The following is a 25,204-nucleotide window of genomic DNA, read 5'->3' as shown; positions in this document are numbered from 1 at the left end:
TGTATAGAATATGTCACTGACAATTAGAATTAAGTAAACCACACTTAAGAATTAAATTCCTGGAATAGGAAAATCAAGTAGTTTCAAGTATGGCCAGTTGATAAAGGATCAAATCAAGTTGGCTCTACTGATCTGGTTAAATGATAAACAGAAAAATTTGAGTATATCACAAACAAAAACAACAAAAAAATCAGGATTACTTACAAAGCTGATGCAAATAGTTGCCTCATTTTTTTTTAGTAGAGCAAGCTCAATTTTTTTTTTCCAGGGTAGTACAGCAGAAAAATCCAATAACTCACTCTGTCATTACAATGTTACCAAAATCTCTGCATCTCCACAACCAGTCTGTCAGAGAGAATCACATTGCTGGACACAAGTGCGGTTGCACAGGCGTTTTAATGACAAATGTAGAAATTACAATAACAGCAGGCAGAACAAAAACTAGGTTATCAGGGGTCCAAGGAAGGATTGACAAAATAGGGTAACAGACAGCCAAAACACTATGGACCACGACTACTCAAAACCATGGCTCAGAAAACACATGGGAAGTGTAGACTTCACATTGACTGATCCAGTGGAGGGGTTTAAATAGTGAAAGGCATCAGAGAGAACTAAAGTGCCTGCAGGTGTGCAAAATGAGGGTGATCAGACCGGTGTTTAGTAAACCGGCAATGCTGAGCGTGGAATGGCTGAAACCGGCGAGGGACGAGGCGAGGTCGCTACACAGTCCAGTAGTCTGGACCATTATTAACATAGTACAGGCATTACAGAACCCAACCTAACATTAGCCAATCCAAGAACTTTTACCATCATTACCATATTATCCAGCTTTATGTACTACAAGTACTACGTCTGTCAGTACATCTGCCAGGATTGGGGAATTTGGCCGCTCTGCTGGCCATTCTGTGTATTGTCATGCCTTGTGCTTTTGTTTATTTTGGTATTGCCATGTGCTTCTGTTTGTCCCTGTGTACTCCTGTCCCCGCCCCCCCACCTGATCCCTATTATTACCTGGTTTGTTTCCTCCAATAGTCTGTCTCTGCCGTTAATTGTTCTGTGCATTTAAGTCCTGTGTTTGTACCTGTTCCTTGTCAGATTGTGACCTTTTGTTCCTTCTGCCTGTCTGTGTGAGTTTTGCCTTCTGTGATTCGTAAGTTTGACCGTGTTTACCTGGACCTGTTTTGCCTAACGTTTTGCATTTGGTTGCCCTGTAGATCTCTGGCTTTGACCTTGTTTGTACCCTGTTTTTGACCAATCATTTGCCTAATGATTTGGATTTGTTTGCTTTCTGGATTAGACCTTGGACTGGACACTGTTTTGAGATTGCCTCTTGATTCTTTTGAATAAACTTAATTCTACCCAGTGGGTCTGTAATTGGGTCTTGGTCTGTCAAAACCTCACACGTCCAATATAAACCAATCCTATAGCTTTTTCCCACATTAATGTTTTGTTCCTCTCAATAACCTCCACCATCATTAACATATTACCAATCTCTCAACATCATAAAAACCAACCAAGTATCAACCAGTCCAGCACCTTTCACCACCTTTAGTATCTCACCTATCTCTCTGCTTTGTACTAAACAGTCTAATAGCTTATACCATTATTACCCATATTTCTGCATTGTATTAACCACCAATCCAGATGTTTTTACAACCTTTAATATATTACCCATTTTCCTGAATTAATTTAATGCACCTGGGCGCTTTTACTATCATTACCATATTAACCATCTTTTTGCACTGCAGTCCAGTCCAATCCAATCCCATAACACAGTTTTTATCAACATGGACATATCATCTGTCTAGATAATAGCAACCAATCCCACAATTACCAGTTCAGCAGCATTTTGGCATATTAACATATTACTCATCGTGCTACATGTCGACAACTGACTTAACAGCTTTCACAGGATCAGCATAGTACCTATCTCTGTGCATTATAGCAACATATCCAAAAGCCTATACTGGCATTGACATATTACCCATCTCTCTGCATTATTATGACCAATTCATCTATTGTATGGTTAATGTACAACCCATATCTTTGCATTACAGCAACCAATCCAACATATTTTCCCAGCATTAATATACTACCCATCTCTCTGCATTCACAGCCAGTTCTCTCCATTCATATATTTTCTTGGTTAGTAGTCAGTGCCATGAAAAAAATGAAGAAAGGAAAACAAGACCTAGACATTGACCCCATCACTTAAACCCTTTAAAAGAACATTGGGCCTCATTCACAAACCATTCTTACGAAGAAATTTGTTCTTCAAACCTACTTGTAGGAGCCTAAATGCAGTTTTTGGACAAAATATGAATATCTGATTAATTAGCATACAATAATTTAAGTTAATATTTGAGACAGTAATGATTTATTTAGTTCATTGATTTAGTAGAAATTGGAAGGGCTATTTACAATATTGGCATTATTTACAAGCTGATTTATTTACATTTTATATTTACAGCAGTCCAATAAGTTAATTGTTTGATTTTTTGCACTTAACAGGCATATGACTGATTCAAATGCACAAGACTTCATTTGTGATATTTGGGGAATAGGCTATTGATCCCTTCGTTGTGGTAATCACATGTACCTTTAATTGCGGTTTGTTACTCTCGAGAGAGGGGGGGCGTCAGGCAAGACAGAATGGAGCCACACAGTTTTTTGACCTCTCTCGGTCTCTTTTTCTCATTAATTTTGCTCTTTTGAATCTTGTCCATTGGTTTCGATAACCTTGCAATGAACAATGGTCTGTAAAATATTTTTTTTTTTGTGTGTATGTCGAAGTAAACAGTTAAACAATACTGAGTGGTCTAGTGGATAAATTATTGGATGTTCACATGGACGAACGGAGACGGTAGAGCGTCAAACTAAGGCTACATTCATTGGAACCTACACTACTTATGCAGTTTTCTGACATTCACCAATGTTCTCTTATCTGGGATTTGTTCTTAGGTAAGAACAGAATCTACGCATACTGAAGAGCACTCTTATGCACATTTGCGTGCTGACATGTTTGTGCAAAATAATTGTTTATTGCGTTTTCTTCAGTTCTACTTGTTATATATGTTATAGGATTTAAATTACAATAATATTTATCATTTATAATATTTTCAGTTATTATTTTCATTATTTTAAAAAGCAGTCTTTTAAAATAAATGAACACTAATACGTCATGCAACACTCCAGAATGTAGTGCATATTTACCTCTGCCAAGGATGTTTTCTGTGCAGGTAGTTGGTTTGTTGGTTTGTCTGTCCATTTGTCAGCAGGATTACGGAAAAACTGTCAGCCGATTTTCATGAAACTGGGTGGAATGATGTAGCGTGGGCCATGAAAGAACCCAATAAATTTTGGAGCGGATCCGAGTCACAGGGTGGGTCCACATATTATTTTCCACTTTCGTAACAAGGGTGTTATGGCAAAATGAACTGAGATTGTCGCGCATGGGCGAACCCTTTGTAATTACAAAGAATGGTGTGCCGAGCCACAACTAAAAGACTGGACTGTTGGTCTTGGTGGAGGTCTGCGCTCTACGAGTGCCCTTCTAGTTATTCATACTTTTGTGCAATGAACAAAAAAGCAATATGAGAATATAACAGTTGATGGAGACTTATAAGTGAACAGTTTTACATACACTACTTATGGGTTATCCCATCTGAAACCAGACAGGTTGAAAAGCGGGTGTGTGACAATCAGTCAGTTTTACTTTTATTCATATAGATAAATATTAAAATTCATGGACAGAATGGACGCAGCCATTGGAGCCTTTGCTCCTGTCTGCTGTTGTATGTGCATTGCATTGAACCATTAAAGCAGGAGCAGAAATGATAACTCCAGGTACTTGTCGGTTGTTAGAAAAGAACTTAGAATCACAAGAGATAAAGCCAGAATTCACAGAAAAAAAGTCAGAATTGTGAGAAATAATGTCGGAATTTATAGATAAAAATTCGAAATTGCGATAAAAAGTCGGAGTTTTGAGAAATAAAGTCGCAATTAAGCAAACTTTTTTTTTTTTTTTAATGTTGCTGAAATGGGCCTCCATAGAATTCTGTGTGTGCACACGGTCCTGCAGTCTTATGCCCTTTTATGGGGATTGATGGGGTGTTTACCCATGCTAATTAGGAACAACTTGCATGTGCTTTCAACTTACGAGGACAATGGGATTAATCATTATAAGAACAAAGGTGCAAACAATTCTGTGGTTTAGGAACATGTCGTGAATCTGACATAGACTTTTTCTTAGGACCTCTTTCAAGAACAAATTTAAGAAAAAACTTAGGAAGATATTGGTGGATGAGGCCCATTGTCACATGCAGAAAATCACAATGTTTCATAGAATCCAATTGTGACCAATCAGCACTTACCATCCACATCAGTGTGTAGGACATCCACAAATTGAGCATCACCAGAGTCCAGTCGCTCATCAATAGGCGCATCTCTGAACTGGGGTCCCGCTGGGTCCAGTGCTAAATCATAAGAGCAACAACTTCTTAATATTTATATTCATCAGAGAAAAGGTACGTTTGTTCATTCCATTTCACATATACAACAGTAATATCCACAATAACCCATCCAGAAATGGTTCATTGTTATGTTTAAAGGAGTAGCTGAATGAACTCTACCAGTAATTCTGCCAATGTCTCCGTTAAGACTGGCTCCTACAAAACCAGAAATGTGAGCTCCAAGGCTGATTCCAATCATATGAATGGAGCTGAGAGAAGCCCCAAGCTTCTACATTGGAGACACACACACACACATTATGACATTATGACATAGAGGGTCAAACAGAAGACAAACAACAAACAACAAGATGGAAATGAGAAGACAATTATGTCTCTGGGCTACAATCTCCCTGTGTCCTGTTAAACATGAAACTAGCATTACAGCTGCCAAAATTTTATAAGACTGTTCAAAGCAGCAAAGAATAATTGTAATGTGGTAAAGAATTTTTCTAGAAAACAACATACACACTCTCTCCAGACAACAACATATACCCTCTCTCCAGACAACAGTGTAGACCCTCTGTTGTCCACATCCATGTCCAGTAGTGCCATACAGATGGGGTCAGGTGAGCTATATAGTGTTCATACCTGCAATTTTTGGATGAAAGCCGTGATGTTTTTAGCAGCTAAACGTGTGTTTTCCACAGCTTTAAGGTAGTTGATGGTTGTAGCTCCATGGTTCCAGTCCACAACAATAACATTCATGTCCCCACGTGCTAGCAGTAGTTCTACAAATTCAGTCATCCACACAGGAGGGGACCCGGTGGGTCGATATCCGTGGACAATGAAAGTGGTTGGCCTGCTCGTGTTGAGCTGGTGGTGGATTGATGGATCATTGTGGGAAAGGGCTTGACCACAGCTCCCATTAGCACGTGTATACAGCAGCAACTTCACCTGTAGTTTCGTCCCTATGATGGAGTGATGGATGCTCAGCTCTGTGAAGTCATCACACATCTGAGCTGTGGGAAAGAAGCAGAATAAGACAAAAGAGAAAGAGAAAGAGAGGGAGAGAGAGAAAGTCAATGTTTTTGTGAAGGATTTCATGAGTACAGTCAGCTAAGACTGTAACATACCAAACAAATTAAATGTGATCTAACTGAAGGCTTCCAGTCATCATGTTCACTATGCAAGTTTGCCAGTGTTAGCTAAGCATAGCTTTTATGAAACAAGCTGCAAAGCAATATTCAGACAGACTGAAAAAGCCATTTTGGCACTGATGACAACATGCCTGCAACATGCTGGTTGTGTATGTCACCAGATTCTCTCTTATCACCTTATAACAGTCCATTCCCTTTATTATACCCTTCATCTTATAAACTTTCCTCAGTGGAAATGTTTTTTTTTGTCTTCAGACGGTGGAAACTGTACAAAAAGAGGAAGACAGTGGTTTGGGCTCTGGGAAAGTAATATTTAACGTTCATCTTGTGATCATGTGGGGGTTTTATATGATGACTTGCAATGTTAATCAAATGCGCACACATACACACACACACACACACACACACACATATACACACACAGAGAAATGAAACTTCTGAGGAAAAGTCTGACTCATGAAAAGCAGAAATAATAAGAATTTCCAACATTACGATGGGCTGCAATGCAGAGTAGTTAAGTTCTTCCCCTCTTTTATCACCTGAGTTAGTTTATGTTTCTGTGGTTACTTAACGGTCATACCCAAAACATTCATATCTGCCTCTACAGTCTTGTTCAAGGTAACACCATGTGTCAAACATCACATTCAAGAATCAAACTCAAATGATGGGAACTGCAGTGTTCCTGCTATTACTGAGCCAGTGCTGCAGCGCTGCTGCTGTGGATTTGAATTCTAGGTAGACTTGTTTTAGCCATAGTCACAGATCATCTTTGTACCACATTATACACAAAGCGATTAAAAAAAAAAAGAAGAACATTATACACCCCATAATGCAGAAGAGAGAGAGAGTGAGAGAGAGAGAGAGAGAGAGAGAGAGAGAGTGAGAGAGATGGTTGTATGGCCACCTTTACCTCTGCATAGTTCCAAAGACAGAAGCGTCGTACCAAGGAGCCACCATAGCAATTGCCCACATTCCTGCAATGAAATAACAGGACTAAATCACACACACTAAAAGAGAAAATGAGTGAAGTAGTTTTCTATGAAAACTATGTCATAATACCACCTGAAAACTCAAAAAAAAAAAAAAAAATCAAATTCTCCAAATGTCCAGTGGTATCACTGACAGGAACAAAGTCATTCAATATCACATAATCCCAAACAAATCCTATATCCCCTTGAGAGAGAACCTAAAGCCATTCAGTATCGCATGACTCCAAACAAACCCTATATCCCTTTGAGAGAGAACCTAGAGTGCCCCTGTGTACCAACGTCAGTAAGTCTCCTGCATACAATGAACAATTTGGCAGTTGTCAAGTTTGGAAATGTTGGTTCCATGACCAACAACATCATTTCATGTTTTTGTTCAAGTTCCTGCACTACACTAAAACTTATCCTTTGTTCTTATTTTGTTCTTAAAATTGTTTTAGCAGATGCTTTCATGAAGCACAAAAAGAGAACTGCCGCACCAAAGCCATGTATGAAAATGAAGGAACTGACAAAAAAATATCACTGAGTAGCGAAGCTAACAACTAAAACTTAAAAAATAGTCGGAAATGTAATTGTACTTTCATATTCATATATATATAATATGTGACTTTACCTTAATGACGTAGAGCATATACAACTCATACTGCATTGCACAATTTTTTTCTTTTGATGGGGCATTTTTGTTGAACAAAAAATGTGGAGGTTTGTAATTAATGACATAAAATGACCTTATAATAAAGAGCTCAACTGGAATTGAATATGAAAAAGAAATGTCATCTGTGTTTTAAAACCACAACACCAATTAATTTGAGGCAAATGTGTTAAAAATACAGTGGCCCATTTGATGTCAGTGCACAGTTGGCCCACCAGTCTTCCTGATACCAAATACCTTGCAAAAATTGCATTTAAGTCCTGTATAACAAAAATTATTAATATGCAGAAATTACTTTTGTGGATATGCAATTTAAATTTATTTTACTCAGTGTTTTAAACCTTCTTTTCCGTACTATTAACCCTCTTCGTTATACTAATTTCAGTGTGTGTATGTGAGAATGGGTTGGCAGAAACATTGAAGTGTGAAGTGTGAAGTGTTTTGACAGGTTGGTGCATGACTGACACTGCAGGAGGACAGACTGGTTCCTGGGCTTGATCTCTCTATTTAGCAGAACATGATTCCCAGCAGCATTCCACCCACAACAACAGAAACTGTAATGTGAATTGCGTGTAGCAAAGGCCAGCTGCATACACTCAGTAACGCCACACACATACCTCTGTCAATATCTCAATCTAGCCATCACCCAAAAAATAAACAAGTAAATATGTTTAAAAAAATAAACCTAAATGAAACCCTTTCAAGCTGCATTATTTTTAAACTAGACCCAGCAAAATTCCCCCACCATACTCCACCAGCAGTAGTTCACATCAGAAAAGCATGAACGGTGACAGAAAGGAACATCTGAAATATATGAATTAGGAAGATACAGTGAGAAGCAGAGAACAGAGAACAAGGGAGACAGAAACAGACAAATGGCGTCTTACCATCATGGTTGCACATACAGATTTCCAGCTGTGAAAATCTCTGCTACGTACAAAGTTCATGCTTGAAAAAACTTCAGGAAGTGGATGGAGGAACGACAATGGATCGTCCAGCAGAGCACCTCCTTGTTTGTGGTGAGTCCAGCCACTCCTCTTTCCCTCAGGGCCAACCTGTGAGTGAGCAAACACACGTAATCTGATCTTTACTCCATTACCTGTTACTGACAGAAATTTAACAGGTCCTAGTCTTGTCACTTGGACAAGTATCTCTGGCTGTCATGCTGCTGAAATCCTGGCCCGGCATGTTGCTTGTGTCATTACTGATCTGTAACAGGGTGACATTACCTAATTTCTCAGAAAAGAATTCTACAGAAAGAAGGTGCAAATTTCATCTGCACTCAGTAAAATTAGAGGGGTGTAGCTGGAGTGATAGCAATGCCAGAGAGGATCTGCCCTGTATTTTCTTTAGCACTGTCCTTCTTTAGATTTATTTTGTACTTTCTGGCACACCTGTCTTTTGCTCAGACACAGGACAACTGGAAGTTTGAAAGCAATTGTTATATCCAGCGCTGTCGAGAGAGAACGTGTATAGTTCTCTTTTTCCTGTTGTGAGGCAACCTGTCAGTCCTCAGAGAACTGGTGCCATCTAGCGACAAATCATTGTACTCACATCTCGTAAGTTACCAATTTCCCCACAATGTTCATGTCATTTCCACAAAATAAAATGTGTTCCCTGGTGTATTCATTTAAATCTTAATAATTAACTGACATTAAATGACATTGCTTTGGGACACAAGGCCAAAGCTTTTGGGGCGATATCTATGACACAGTATACTATACTCTCATAGTTATAATATCTATATCTATCTATCTATCTATCTATGCAGAAACTTTGACAAAAAGTGTTCTAATACTACTACCGCTACTACTGACACTACTTCTACCCATATGATCTGCTCTGCAATAAGCAATTATGAGGAACTTTAGTAGCATCACTGAAGCAGATGAAGCAGAAGTCTGTAAGATAGTGTAAACCATCAACTTGCTGTCTTGACCCTGTTCCCACTAAATTCTTAAAAAATGTCTTTAATAGTATCTCTATCTTGGTATATTTCCCAACACATTTAAAACTTATGTTGTGAAACCGCTGTTGAAGAAACCAAATCTAGACCATAGTGTACTAAGTAATTACATGCCTATATCCAACTTAACCTTCATGAGGAAGATACTTTTAAAAAAAGTCGTTTTTAATCACTTAAAGCTGTTTTTAAATAACAATATTTTAGGGAAGTTCCAGTCAGCTTTTAGATCTAATTACAGTGCAGAGACCACTCTAACAAAAATAGTCAATGATCTTAGACTCAGTGCTGCTGCAAACAAGGTCTCAGTTCTTATTCTCTTAGATTTGAGACCTGAGGTGCTTTCAAATTCGGCAAACAGAGGCAAATGATTGTGAACATTTTTGAACGGTTTTCCGTTTACTTTGAGTTCACTGTGAACGTTTGCGAACACACACAAACAGTTTGAAGAGGTAGTTCTCGGCGAATAGAAATGGACGCTGGACTAAGAGAGATGTGTGCCCAGATGGGAGTTATCACGGAAAATATCCGTAAGTGTTCGATTTTATTTAATCCTCTTACAATAATACAAGTGGTTAACTTGTCTAACTGTCAGTTACGTTGATACTCTTTCTGAAAGCCTCTTTTTTGGGGACATTCTAACATGAAAAACGCTTAACGTGGCTTAATGTACCTAAACAGCGATCAATGATTGTATGCTATCGTTATCAATCCTTAGCATTAGCCAAGCGATTGCTCTCTCTGGTTGTTAATTTAGGCTAACTCACATACAGCTAAAGCGTTAAGTATATAAATTTTGAAATGATTTTGAAATGGTTGTTATTAGTAACCTAGATGATTAATGTCGTCTGTGTATACCCATATATGCTGACCTACACAACGCTCGCTAGCAACTCAGTACAAGTTAACGTTATACTGTAACAACATACAGCAACAGGATAACTACACAGTACACATCACAGTTACTAATTTTTTTCCCTGTAACTTTAGAGGACTTCAGCCAGCCAGAGGACGTGGTGATGGGCAACATAGTTGCAGTAGATGAGTCAAATGCTATTAGTAAGTAAACATTTGCTAGCTCTTATTAATGTCAGCCTATTCGAGATCATCAATAAGTTGTAAGTTATCCATTATGCTGCCTTATCATTTGTTTACTGTGTAATGTAGATAATTGGTCCCATGCTGCAGTGCTACTTTTAACTGAATCTTGGAGATCTCTAAGAGAGAAATTTGAGAGCCCGGTCATAAGGCGGAAGCAAATCTGATAGATGGTGGCTGAGATCCTGAGGGGCAAGGGTTACAACATTACTTGGCAGATGTGTGACAATAAGTGGAGGAATCTCAAGCACAGGTAAGCAGATGAATGCAAGTTCTGTACAACACATGGAGCTGTCCAATTTCATAATAGGATGTGTGTAATTAAAATTGAGTGGATTGGTCATAAGCTTAATTGGGAATGATTCTTAGTTATGCCCCTGCATTGTTTTGTGTGCATTTTTTTGTTAATGTATAGATATAAAACCATCCTTGATGGTCACCAGAGGACGGGACAGGGTCGGCAGAAGTGGGAGTTCTTCCAGCTCCTGGATGAACTTTTTGCAGGGGATCCAGCCATGACACCCATTGCTGTTGTCTCCTCACTGCCACCACTCACAGCCCCCCAAAATCAGGCAACTACATCTAGCCACACTTCCCTGGCAACCCCATCCGTGACCCCCTCAGCAACATCCCATGGCATTGCCAATCAATCTGGTGTTGTGAATCCGCAGCAACGACCAGTGTCATGCACACCTGTTTTAAGTGTGGTGCAGTCACGCCCGGATCACCGCACAGGCTTCATATGGCTTAAGCCTAGGGGCCCCCACGCCCCCGCGCCTCGGAGGGGGCCCCCGATTGGTCAAAAGAAAAAAATATATATCATATTCATTAGCTCAAAATCACGCCCCCGCCGCATAGGGGGCCCCCAATTGGTCAAAAGAAACAAAAACGTATTATTCATTGACGCAAAATGAATATTTAAATAACCGGACACTGATTGGTTATGGGGAATCCGCCTTTCATATATAAACGTTAGGCGTCACGTACTGTGTCAGTCTGTAGTTGAACAGCGACAGTACTTATGAGCGAAAGAAAATACGAAAGCGGTGCCCAAAAGCGCAAAGCGCAGCGGCAAAAAGCCCAACGAGGCCAAGCTCTCTTGAGCAATATGCCGAAACTGACCGGATTTTTTAAACCGAGTAAATGCCAGTCGGCAAGTGAGCATGGCTCCAGTGCATCCACGCTAGCTAGCGTGGATGCACTGGAGCCATGCTCATCTTTAGCAGCTGAGGCTAGCTCTGATGAGGGCGAGGGACCATCCCTTTCTGACCACCCCGTCCTATTCCTGGATGCCCCAGCAACTAGTTACCCAAACACAAGCACACACACACACAGAGACGACGACACTGATATTCCCGATCCCGAAAGTATCACTCAAGCATCTAATTCCACCGAAATGCAACATGTGGATCCCCCCTTTGATTCGAACTCGTGCAACGCTAGCGTATCTGATCAGGCGGCTGCCTGTGATGTGCCGGCGGGACAGAGCCAAGTTGATGCTAACTTAAATTCAGATCCTGGCTTTTGGGGTGAAATAGATGAGTGTGCTAGGAAATACTGGTTACGAATGGGACCTGATAAGTGCCGTAACAAAGACGCTAATAATGCTGCATCAGAGAGGATCCACAAACAGCAGAAGAGGTATTTTTCCAAATCGTTATTCTCACGTAAGCTTAGCAATGGGGAATTTGTGCAGAGAGAGTGGCTCCTCTACTCTCCGTCAAAGGGTACAATTTTCTGTTTTGCGTGCAAGTTATTCGGTACAAACTGTCCGCTGACGTATGGGTACAGCGATTGGAAAAATGCTTACTTGCGCTTGTCTGAACATGAAGGGTCAAAGTGCCACAGAGACGCAATGATGGTTTATCTTAAACGGTCTGCTAATGTTGGGTGCATTGACCATGAGCTGAGAACCCAGTTCGACAGTGAGTGCGAGTACTGGAGGGAAGTTTTGAGGAGAGTGGTCGTGGTTGTCAGACATTTAGCGGAGCGTGGACTGCCTTTCAGAGGGGATAGTGAAATCTTTGGCAGGTTGGACAATGGCAACTTTATGGGAACGCTGGAAGTGGTTAGCGAATTCGACCCCTTTCTGAAAATGCACATCGAAAAATATGGCAATGCTGGCAGGGGTGTACCATCTTACCTTTCGTCAACAACGTGTCTGGAGTTTATCGAACTGATGGGAGAGAGAGTTCTTAAGGAAATTATCAGCCAAATAAAAGGGGCTAAGTACTTCTCGATCAGTGTTGATTCAACTCCAGATGTTGCGCACACAGATCAGCTGACATTCATTATATGCTATGTGTCAACGGATGGGCGTATTGCAGAGCGATTCGTGAAATTTCTTCCAATTCAGTCTCACTCCGGAGAATCACTTTTCCAAGCTGTTCTTGGCGTGTTGACTGACATGCAGCTTGACATTAATAACTGTAGAGGCCAGTGTTATGACAATGCTGCAAATATGTCTGGCACATACAGTGGCCTCCAAGCACGAATCCGACAGATTAACCCTCTGGCTGAATGGGTACCTTGTGCCGCCCACACTTTGAATTTAGTTGGGATCAACAGTGTCAACAGCTGCTTTGAGACAGATGCTTTTTTCTCTTTAGTTCAGACACTTTTTAACTTTGCGTCCAAATCCACATCTCGTTGGCAGACAATAACAGCTGGTCTGGCACCTAATGACAACGCTCGGATCAAGACTCTTAAAAGTCTCTCCGATACGAGATGGTCTGCACACGCATCGGCAACCAAAGCGCTTCACCAAAATTACGGCAACATTCAGGAGTCCCTGTTGAAATTGAGTACAGACCCTTGTCAAAATGTAACAACACAGCGTGAAGCTGCAACATACAATTCGAAGATGGATGAATTGGAGAATGCGTTTCTGTGTAATCTGTGGAACAACATTTTGCAACGTTTCAACAAAACGAGTGTTGCTTTGCAGTCAGTGGAATTGGATTTATGCAATGCTGTTGAGCTGGTCTGCTCATTGAGAGGTTATGTGGCCAGCCTACGAGATGATTTTGATCAATTGGAGAGGGATGCAAAAAACATGTCTCCAACCGTCTCTCAAGATTACAAAACACATAGGCAGAGAAAAAGGAAGAGACAATACGACGAATCCACTGAGCCCGAGCAAGAGATATCGGGTCGTGACGCGTTCAGAACAAGGGTGTTCCTTGCAATAGTAGACCGTCTTGTTGCAGAATTAGATCGGAGATATGCGGCATACAAAGCCATGAACCAAACATTCGGGTTTTTGAATAATATCGTGTCGATGCCCTTGGCAGATCTTCGCAGGGATGCCTGTGAGCTCCAGAAACTATATTCTGGTGATCTTGAAGCAGATCTGGTGGAAGAGCTTGTGCAGTTCAGAATGTTAGTTACTGACATGCCAAACCAGGGTACCTCAGCTCGAGCTCTACTCCAGGTTTTGAGAGCAAGGAACTTGCTGCCGGTGTTCCCAAATGTTGACATTGCCCTACGGCTCTATCTCACTTTGCCCGTGACTAATGCCAGTGGAGAGCGGTCTTTTTCTAAACTGGGGTTGGTTAAAAGTAGACTGAGATCCACCATGGGCCAATGCAGATTGAATCACCTGACACTCATGTCTCTTGAGAGTGACATTCTGCGTTCATTAGATTTTTCAAGTCTAATTGATGACTTTTCTGCAAGAAAAGCTAGGAGGGCAAACTTTTAAGAATTATAGGCTCACTGGTTGTTGTTGATCATTAGTTTTCTTTACCCTGTCTTCAATATCTTTCATTATATCTGGCCTACATATATCATACATGTACATTCAAATATTCAGTTGCATTAGGTGTGATAAGTTGTCAATTCCTTGAGTTTTAGCTGTTCTGTTTCACTGGCCCAAAAGACCAGAGTTTAATAGTTTAAAATAGTTTGAAAAAAAAAAAATAATAATATAAAAAAAAATAAAATAAAATAAAAACAACAAAAAAACACACAAAAACAACAAAAAACAAAACAAAAAATATCTATCTATCTATCTATCTATCTAGGCCTATCTATCTATCTAGGGCTATCTATCTATCTATCTATCTATCTATCTATCTATCTAGCTAGATGAAATAGATGTAGCCTAAGGTGGGCGGACGAGGGACGGGCAGACGGGGGACCGGGAACGGGGGTGTTGGGGGGGGGGGGGTTGGGGGCCCACAGCAGCTTGTAGCCTAGGGGCCCCTGACCATGTTAATCCAGCCCTGGGTGCAGTCACCCTCTGACCCAACAAGTCACATAATGGAAGTTGATAAGGACAGGGCTCAAAGAAGATGCTGTGAAAAAAACACTGAAAGATTAGATGAAATTATAAAACTTCAGAAACAAACAACAGAGATTCAAAAAGAAAGAAATGACATTTTAAGACAGTTCACTGCTGCACTTGCATGCATGGCTGAAAAATAAAACGTTTTATTGCAATCATTTAGTTTAGTTAAATGTATCATCTATTAATGTATTAATAGGCTGAGCTATTTTTATAAATTCATAGTAACAGTTATTATATATTTATTATTTATTTATTTATGCATTGTTGTAACTAGTGAGTATTCTTGGCATTACAACGTTTATTTTATACAACTGCAGCAATTTCTTCTCTCTTTTGCTCTGCTGCTCTCCTCTGTGCTACCCTAGTGTTATCTTCAGTGGGAACGGCAACATCTGCAGGGTCAGCGCTCACATCAGCTGTTAGGTCGACATTATCTTCATCTCCCTCACTGATCAGAATAAAACTGTGTAGGACGCACGTTCTGGCTATGACTTTTGGAATAGTTTTTAGTAGTGCCATATCAAGGAAGTGCAGTCGTCTCCACTTGCATTTTAAGAGCCCAAATGCACACTCAATGTGGACTCTTGTTGAGCTATGTACATTGTTTAATCTCTTTTGGCGCTCTGTCAGATGACCATTGTCCCCGTAAGGGACAAGCAGGTTGGTCTCTAGAGGGTAGGCTGAATCACCTAATAGATGGCACTGGGCAGGGAGAGGGTAGGCATTCAGCATTGCCTTTAGGTCGCTGTTTCTGTACACGCGCAAGTCATGCACTGATCCAGTGGTGCCAGTATGAATGTGTGTGAAGCACAACTGGCTGTCGCACACTGCCTGCAGTTGAATACTCGCATGTCCCTTTCTGTTAATAAAAGCATCCCTGTGTGCTGGTGGACCTTTGATGGGTATATAGGTGCCATCAATACATCCAATGACGCCTGGGAAGCCGCCCTTTCTTTCAAACCTCTCTGCTACAAGTGGGTACTGCTCAGGTGATGGCCAGCAGATGTATTTTGGGATCAGTGCAGTAAGGTTTTCAACTATCTGAATGAAATAGTGGTGCAAACTGCCTTTTCTGACCCCAAACCGATCAGCCACCCCTCGAAAGGACTTTTTGTTTGCCAGCAACCAGAGTGTTGAAAGAATTCGCATTTCAATGGTGGGTTCAGTGTGTTGGTTGAGATGTGGTGCTATCTCTTGATAAAGTTTCTGAAATAAACCAAAGGCTGTAGCTAGCGTAATGCATTTTAATGCATCCTTGTATTATATTGCACTGAAGTAAAGTAACTCAAAAAGAGTAACAGTATTTTCAACTATCAGTCACCTGTTCTTAACTTCAGCATCTACAATTAGGCTTAAAGATTTTAAACATTTTAATACAGGCCTATGTCTAAATCCTTACTTCAACTGTAGTCCTACGCATCCGAAAGTGCGACCTGAATGTGAAATCGTCGTAGGTCGGTACGTCTTCGGTTCCGTAGCCCTCTATTCTCCTTGCATCTATTGGTTTCCGTTTCAGTACACTCTGCATCAAATCGACGATATCTAGCGTGTTTTCCTCCGTTAAATCATCAGTAATAACAGAGGCTGCAGCTAATACAATTACCTTGTTCGTCGCCATCTTTAATGGTTTAACCCTAACAGTTTGGAATGTTCACACAAAACCGTTCAAATTTAAAAGTTTAAAGAAAACCCGTTCACCTCGAACGTTCGCCTCTGTTCGCCAAATTTGAACGCACCTCTGCATTTGACACGATTGACAACTGCATTCTAATCAATCATCTTAAAAACTAAGTTGGTCTCTCTGAATGTGCTCTTAACTGGTTTCGAACATACATTACAGCGAGTCAATTTTATGTTAGTCTTGCAGATCATTTATCGAAGAAATATGACATATGTTTTGGTGTTGCACAAGGAAGCTGTCTTGGTCCCCTTCTTTCTTCTTTAAATATGCTACCGCTAGATAACAACATCAGGGAACGAAATGTTAACCTTCATAACTATGCTGATGATACGTAATTACGTATTTCCGTCGAGCCAAATGACATAAATGCATTATGTTCCCTGACTACCTGCCTGTCCGCAATCACTCAATGGATGAGTAATAATTTTTTAAAGTTGAACGAAGATGAGACAGGAATACTATGAGCTGGCCCCAAAGCCAAAAGAGATGCAGGCTAGTTCTACCAGGCTAGGATATTTAGGTCATCAAAATAAACTGTAAATTTCAAGAATAAGCATAATTTTAGATTAAGATTTAAGTTTCAAATCCCACATAAGCAAGGTAATCAAAACAGCTGTCTTCCACCTAAGAAATATTGCCAAAGTATACCCATTTTTAACTCAACAGGATGAGCTTCTCAGCAGCTGAGAAGCTCATTCATGCTTTTATTTCAAGTAGACTGGACTACTGTAATGCTCTCTTTACTGGTCTTCCAAAAAAGTCACTTGAGAAACTATAGCTAATTCAGATCTCTGATGCTAGACTTTTAACAAAAACAAGGAAGAGAGAGCATATTACTCCTCTTTTGGCTACACTGCATTGGCTCCCAGTATCTTTTAGAATTGATTTTAAAGTAGGGATGTCCCAATCAATTTTTTCTGCCCCGATCCCGACCCGAGTCATTTAATATTGAGTATCTGCCGATACCAAGTCCCGATCCAATATTTGTATTTTCCTAGGTAATACAGTTGAACAGTGCACATTTCAAGTACATTAAAATTTATTAAAATCAATACAACGTATATGCTTGACAACTGAGTTGCAAATGAATTAAGAAAAGAAATGTTATTACTTTTTTTATTCTACAAAATAAAAAAGTAAACCTTCTTGTAATGCAGTGTCTGAAATGAAGTGTGGAGAGGGTTAAGGCATACTGTGGGAGTTGTATCAGAAAATATATGTTGGTAATCTTTTTGGCCTTGTCGCTGTCTCGACCAAACTTCTCTTTCTTTTTAAAGGTATATCCTCCAATGTGTGTTGCTTCCGAGCAGCCTTTGCCTGTGTTACCTGAGTGAACTCATTGTATTCCGCTGAGTGTTTATTTTTTAGGAGCCTATTAAAGTGGTAGTAGCCTACGGAACACAGCTCTGTGTTACTACCGCCTCACAAAATTGTCTCATTGCAAACATTACAAGTGGCTGTTGGACTGCTTTCGTTTCCAAATTTAAAACATTTCCACACTGCAGACATTTTTAGCCGTGTCCTGCCACATATTATGCTCTCGACACCTGCGTGACAGCTGACATAAAACAAAGGATCGGGCTTAGGGTGGTGCTCAGTAAAGCCGATACCGATCAGTTAAACATGCCTTGATCTGCCGATACCGATCTTTGAGACTGGATCAGGACATCCCTATTTTAAAGTCCTTCTACTTGTTTACAAAGCCCTTAATGGTTAAGTGCCCTCTTACATCACCGTTTTTTTTTACCACAATTTTCTGATGTTTTATGTCCCTTCACGAGCCCTTAGGTCCTCTATAACAGGCCTTTTAAACATTCCAAAAGTCCCCAAAAATAAAACTGGGGAAGCTGCTTTCATCCACTATGCACCTAAACTGTGGAACACCCTGCCAAAAAGTATTATAGAGGCGGGCTCAGTGGACATTTTTAAATGGCAACTAAAAACATACCTTTTCAGTCTAGCTTATGATCAGCAGTTTTCTCTGTTTTTATTGTTTTTTATTCATTTTATGCATTCTTTTGATTATTTTTCTTTAAATTGTTTTATTCTTTAACTTATATGATCTTCCCTGTTTTATGCCCCTTGGATTGCATGCCCAGATAGCTGTGCACTCAGGGGCGGATCCGTCCTCAAGTCGGCAGATCCGCCCAACTGTCTCACTCATTTCGTCTATGGCGCAGGATACAGCGGACTCTGTGCAGACATCAGTGGATTCGCACATCGAAGGCGCAGATTTTTTCAGTTAAACGTCGCTGATGATCAGAGAGTATTTGGAGTGGAAGAGCGTCACGTCTGAGGACATGAACACGGTAAGTATGTAAAAATATACTTTATTTGTACAAATTCGTATGTATTTATTTATTTGCCTAGCCAGTAAAATTATGGTCATAACGTAAGTTAGTTAACTGCTCTGTTTGCTGATTTAATTCTGAAATGTGCGGTTGTGGCAAGCTTGCTCATACAGCATATTAGCATCATTACAGCACATTAGCATTAGCTAACCCAGATTTGAGTACTGAAATATATTTCCCCCCTAAGTTCCTGCAACTTTTGTTTGTACTCATGTTTTCACACACCCCTGTATATCTGAGGTACAGTAATAGGGGGCAGGGGACGTGGCATAATTTAGTTCCCACGCTAGGGACCCCCTAAGTCTTGATACCCACTGCTCTACCTCTTTTGCGACTGTCACGCTGAGGAATGCTCCCGTTTTTAAACCTTTTTAGTGTTCATGTCATATGCTTGAGTGACAGTAATCCCCCTGATTTATATTTTAATCTTCTGTATCACTGGTTAATGTATGTTTCACTAACTGCACAGCTGTATATTTTTAATGTTTCTTTTTAATCTTTTTTTCTTTCACACGTTGCGTTACTAGCAGTGCAGCAGGTGCGGTGGGATACTAATTAGCTGGTGCAACATTGCAAATGCTAACTAACCAGCATGAGTGTTGTGCACTAATATATTATTAATATACTAATATATTAGTAAATATTTATATGCCACGTTTTCTGTATTTGCTTGATATAAATTCAATTCTTGATAAGTACTTCTTGCGGTTCACATACGTGGTAACTGTGTGTCATGCCTCTTTTGCGTACTGCTGCAGGAGTCTGGCCTGCTCCCTGCCTGACTTTTATTTCTTTTTGGTGTCGTAGCTAATAGTTACGTAAAGTTATCTAGTTTAAAACCTGAGCTATGTGTATATGTAACGGGCAGTTTTGCTAGTTTTGACCAGATATTCCATTTGAATAAGGGATCCGGAATGGGTCCGAATCTAATGAGCCACTTTGTGAGCAGGTCCAAATCGGATCTGGGCCGGACCGCTGCTTCACGAGCGGATACGGGTAGGGTCTGGGCCAAATCTGGTCTGGATCTGTGATCCTCATCTGTTCTGGATCCGTCCCGCCGTGCAAGTGGACCGATATGGTACTGTTTTGTGGATCTGTTCCAGAGCCTATGAAACCTCCGGGACGGATCCGGTGCGGAGTCAGTTTGCTATCTGGGTGCTCTCTTTGTTCATTGTTTTTTCTTCTTTTTATCCATTCTTTGGATTATCTTTCCTATAACTGCTTTATTCTTTAACTTAGATGATCTTCCCTGTTTTATGCCCCTTGGATTGTGTGGTTTATCTTTGTTTTTATCACATGGTCTTTTTATTACTATTTTATTTTTTCATAACCCCCCCCCCCCCCCCCCCCCCCAATGTGGCACTGAGTCTTGTGCCTGATATGTAGTTTCACCTACACACACCAGATTTTGTAGCCATGTGGGTCTCCCCAAGATGAGCAAATTTGCAATTCCATTGTATTAGCCATTCCCAACAGGAAGTGAGTTATTTTGGATTTTGTGCATTTTGACACGTGTTACATTTTGACTTTCTCCTCCTATACAGCTCATTGGATTCAGGTCCGATTTGCTATATATGATGTCAAGATGTTGCACATCTTGGTTATGATGGTTATGATGATATCCACATGCCCAGAGTGACACTCTGGTATAGCACCACCATCTAGCAACAGAGAGAGTGGCTATTTGACCCATCTTGGCTATAGTGCTTCTAGATGGTTCATCGGATTCATGTCAGATTTGGTGTACATGCAATCACGGGTGTCCTGATTTTATGTATTCTGAAGGAATTTTTGATATGTTGAACAGTGTAGCCATGGGGAAAGGTTGAATTTGGGCTCCTCTGAACAGATTTTTGGGTTGCTTTGCCAGTCTGATGAGTGACAGGATGTTTAACCAATCAAATGAATGAGTTGTAGAGTGGGGGTTGGTCTAGAGGTCACGGGTCGGCGACATGTTTGTTTATGTGTTTAGAGCATGGTAGCGGTGTTGCTAATTCACTGATATCAGGAGGCATTTTGCATACTTAGTGATAAACAAACTCTTTTAATTGTGGTGTTGTGCTAATTTGGTGATTAAGACAGGGATGACGGTTGACGAGCAGTCCCGATATGAAAATATTTGATGAGACATAAGCAAACTGAGCTTCGAGACACAGTGTTGCAAACTAACCCATGTCGGGAGGCATTTCACATGCTTACTAGGAACGAGCTCAGAATGGGCTTTTAAGAGAAGCAGACATCGTATTTTGTTACCTCGGTTAACTGTGGTGTTATGTTAATTTTGTGATTGTCAGGTATGAAGGTTAATGAACTGTCCCAAGACAGTTCAGATAGTGGAGTTATCTCTGCCAATGCATTTCACTATGCGTTTAAGCCTATGCATTTACAATGTTCATTTTCAATTTTCTCTTGATCAATTAATTTTTGATGACGTTGAACATACAGTGCAGCAAATAAAAGCCTGTTATTCACAGTGATTTTGACCATATTGCAAACGTGCCCAGAACTTTACAATCTTAAATGTTGCATGTAGTGTGACATGGAGCACAAGAAGGGTGTGGTAGTTCATTACACACTTGCTCATGAAGGTTAAACTGCACAAAATGTTTACAGTTTCAGCATTATTACTTACTTGCCAAAACTGTCCTTGTACTTCATATACAAAAATTGATACTTCCAATGCTAAAAACTCTTTTTTTAACACACACATGTTAAGTAAAGGCAATTTCTGAAAATGAGATATTACATGCAATTCAGGATCACTCATGGAACTAAAGAAAATTTGTGAGATGCATATTTACACTGCACACAAAAGGGGTCGTGGTACTAGTGCAGGTTGCAAAAACAGGTGTTGTGTGAAGATGTTAGTTTATGCAGTCACTGAGCATAATGACATTTAAATGTGAAACGGTTTTTCTTTTTTTATAGTTGTATTTATAGTCATGGCACTGATGTCTGTATTGTCTAAAGACACACGTGAACATTAATTTAACAGTAAAATTTGCGTTTGTTCGCCAATACCTCAGCCAGTGGGTTCGTCATATTTTGTTTTGTTTTTTTTTTTGGTGTAGGTGGGAAATGTAAAATAATTCTACATAATAATTTAGCCACTTTTATAAGCAAGGGTTTGCACTATGCATTTAAGCCTGAGCATTTATGCCTGCGTTGTGTACAGAGGAAATGGTTAATCTAAAAAAGCCCACCTGTTGGTGGTACTGCTTTGAGCAGATTGCTTTGTTACTGTAAGCTGTAGGTTACTGAGATTAGCATTAGTAAGACCACCGAGGGCAGTATTATTGTACTGGCCTCAATGAATCTCCTATTCACTTATCCCACAAGCTAAACACCTCCATACAATGACTCTTGGGTCCACAATGCAATGTTGAGTGTGTTTTTATCATATGAATGGTGTGAAACTGAAAATGCAAATACATACACTGAGTACCGCATACATACATGCCAGTTAAGTATGGTAACATTACAGGTACAGCTACTGCTGTAACTACCTTATAGGTCAAGAGGACAAAGCACAGTGAAATGGCATTCTATAAAGGTGAGTATACAGGTAAGTATTTGGAAATTAACTGTTTGTAAAAACAACTTGAAAATACTGTAAAAGCATAAAGCAATATACATGCATTCAACAGAGCCCGACCGATTGCTATCAAATATAACAACACAACTAATCATTTCACTATTAAGATGTACTCAAACTAAAGATGGATAATAAGAAAATGATTTACTCACAGGGAATGCCTTCTAAAGGAATAACAATTGAGGACTTCAAAGGATTTTCCCTGGATACAGACCATAACATGCTCTACCACTGCTCCTACTGCACTCACTTCCTGGACACTCTCACTTCCTGACACAACCTTCCTATTACACACTTTGTGTCACAGTGACATTTTTGGAAAGAACCAGCAGGGGTCACCAAAACAACCGAAACAATAATTGCCAGTGCCCGAACAATTATATTCATTTCATCTGGATCGGATAAACAATCAACTAACTTTTCAGTGTCGATTAGGAAAGCAAACTGCTGATTTTAATAATAATTCAAGTTAAAGAATTTGTACATATTTTTAATATTAAAGAGAACCTTCACTTAAACTTACTGAAACCAAACTAACTTAAAAATTAAAAATCACTGCTTCCTTACAGGCATGGCACCATCTTGTCTGTCATTACACATCTGTGTCACAGCTGTAGTGTTAGTGGTAATGCTAATGACAGCTAAACCCTAAAATAATAACTCATTCTACAGCAAAAGAATCATCCAGGATCCCATTGTCATTCCAATATCACATCTCATTATTTACAAAAGAACACATCACAATGTTGATTCAACAAGGGAAAATCCAACATTTTAGGGGTCATCTGCAGTCATCTACATATTTGTGCACACAGGTGACAGCACTACCCAGTGTGCCACCATGCTACCTACATGTTTTTATGTTTTGTATGTATGTTCTCTTGTGGTTTAGGATACTCGCTGTAAATGTGCACACTTTCTTTCAAATGTTAATCAGGTCAGAATTAGATAAGGAAATATTTTAGAAAAAGAAACAAGAAAAAGTAAAAAATTCCTGTGGTGTCTAAGCTGTTTCCCATGAAAGTGGACGCTTATCAGTGTCATAGACTGTCCTTCTACATGGTAAATCCACTGCCCTTGGGTTGTGAGGAAAAGGGCTCTACTGTGTGGAATGAGAGCTAATGTAATATGACAAAACCCGTACTGTAATGGCACACAGTGAATGACCGGAAGAAAAAACTGACTGCCGCTGTCACCACAGTGATCATGCTCTGTCCCGTGCAGCCATTCCAGTGTCACATTGACCATTATTCACACACAGTTTGTCAGTGGGATCTGCCATGTGTCTGGGGAACTCTTTTCTAATTCTGGGCAGAAACAGCCCCTGTTGCATCTGAAGTGGGGTGTGAAATTGTAGACACCCTGAGAGTACCATTACAGTCAGAACTACACTTGTGGTGGTTGCATCAGTAGGCCTCATGCCATGAAAGTGGTGAACAAGGCTGGCTTACTGTTTTTTTTTTCTGTTTTTATTTGGTGTATTTTCTGCCCATTCCTGGTTCTGTTAACACGCTCCTGGCAATGGACTTCTCTAACAGCCTGAAGAACCTTCTCGGCAGAAATTACATGGCTCATGTTACAGTCTGACTCCTCAATTAGAGCAGAGCTTCAGAGACCTAACAGTATTACAGTATTGTATAGTAATATAAAATTTTTGTCTAGTACTATTACGTTGTTGTGAGACCTAACAGCACTGTCTAATACTGTTACATTATTAAGGGAACCCTACTCTAATTGTTAGCATTCTTCACTATTATTAGGGGTTCAAGCAGCAAAGCTGCAGGCACCTGTTGTAATTTTTATTAAGTTCCACTATTATTATTAGGGTCCAAGCAATTGAGGCTGCTGGAATCCTATTGTAATTGTTAGTAAGTTCCACTATTATTCCACTATTAACACTAGAAACGCTATGCCGGTTTGACCTACTTATACCTAGAAGCGCCGAATGCCGGTCATTTGACCGCTGTGACTACCTACTAGGAGCGCCGTGCTGGTTTTACCTACTTAAAGCGCGGCTAGGCGGTCAAAAGACCACCAAGTCATTAGACAAGGACACTGTTACTGACACATAATGATCGCTAGATGGTGCTTCTTGCACGAAGCAAATAGTTTGCTTACAAGATCAACTCGCGTTCGGCCAATGTATCATTCATTTCAGTGTTAATAGTCGGTTATTATTTCATTCGAACGTTTGTTGTCCAGCCCTTCCATCATTCAACATAATGTTTTGATTATTTATTTGTGGCAACCGTGTTTTCAAAGGCATAAATTCCGGAAGAAGTCTTGATCAAATTTGACTGAGAAAACCATCTGAACAAGACTAGTTCTGGCAACTTTTTCATAGTATTTGTTTTTTAACATTTAATCTTCTACCTTGGAGAATTAGTTTATTATAAGGGACGTCACACACGTTGCGAGTTAGACTGCGGTTGGTCTGTAAATGCGTAGCCCGACTTTATCAACATTCAGTTGTCGACTGACAATGATCACATCGTCGCCCCTAGTGATTAATTTTATTGTAATGGCAGGGTCCAGATAGTGCAAAAATCAGAGACAATTGTGATTGTAAATTAACTATTGTAGGGAGCGATTACAGATTTGAACATTCTAATTGTCGGGTGACATGTCGGGTGACGGAGTAAGCTATAAACTGGACTTTATGCTTACTCAGTAGAACAACCTATCGGAATGACAAGACAGGCAGTAATTGGTTGAGAATTAGAATGCGCGTAAATCAAAACTTTAGAGTGTGAGACTGCTTTGCGTGGCGCTGGAGGAGTAGACAAAAGCGTTTCAGTTCCGAACTCATCTGTCTCCGTGAAATTATCACTTATACCACATAGTAAGCCCGGCCGAGCATATCAAGCTTTACACTTGCATTTTAATAAATTAATTATCTACCACAACTAACAGATCATTTTATGTCATGATAGAAGCAAACGCTACGACTTTTCAAGGCATTCAGTGGGCTATGAGTAG

General features: G+C 40.0%; 1 protein-coding gene across 1 annotated transcript in view; it reads right to left on the bottom strand.

The window, feature by feature from the left end:
• Positions 1-22,467, bottom strand: part of lipia (lipase, member Ia) — a 39,457-nt gene extending 16,990 nt beyond the window's left edge. Inside the window, exons 1-6 of the mRNA XM_030766404.1 lie at positions 22,378-22,467; positions 8,134-8,301; positions 6,519-6,582; positions 5,100-5,470; positions 4,632-4,740; positions 4,374-4,475 (exon numbers count right to left, since the gene is read on the bottom strand). Of these exons, the coding sequence (XP_030622264.1) occupies positions 4,374-4,475; positions 4,632-4,740; positions 5,100-5,470; positions 6,519-6,582; positions 8,134-8,193 (706 nt within the window). The 5' untranslated portion in view covers positions 8,194-8,301; positions 22,378-22,467. The remainder of the gene's footprint in view (positions 1-4,373; positions 4,476-4,631; positions 4,741-5,099; positions 5,471-6,518; positions 6,583-8,133; positions 8,302-22,377) is intronic.
• Between the last annotated feature and the right edge of the window lie 2,737 nt (positions 22,468-25,204).

The sequence above is a fragment of the Chanos chanos genome, chromosome 2 (assembly GCF_902362185.1).
Source record: "Chanos chanos chromosome 2, fChaCha1.1, whole genome shotgun sequence".
NCBI classification, from domain to species: Eukaryota; Metazoa; Chordata; class Actinopteri; order Gonorynchiformes; family Chanidae; genus Chanos; species Chanos chanos.
This window is presented reverse-complemented; position numbering and strand designations above follow the sequence as displayed.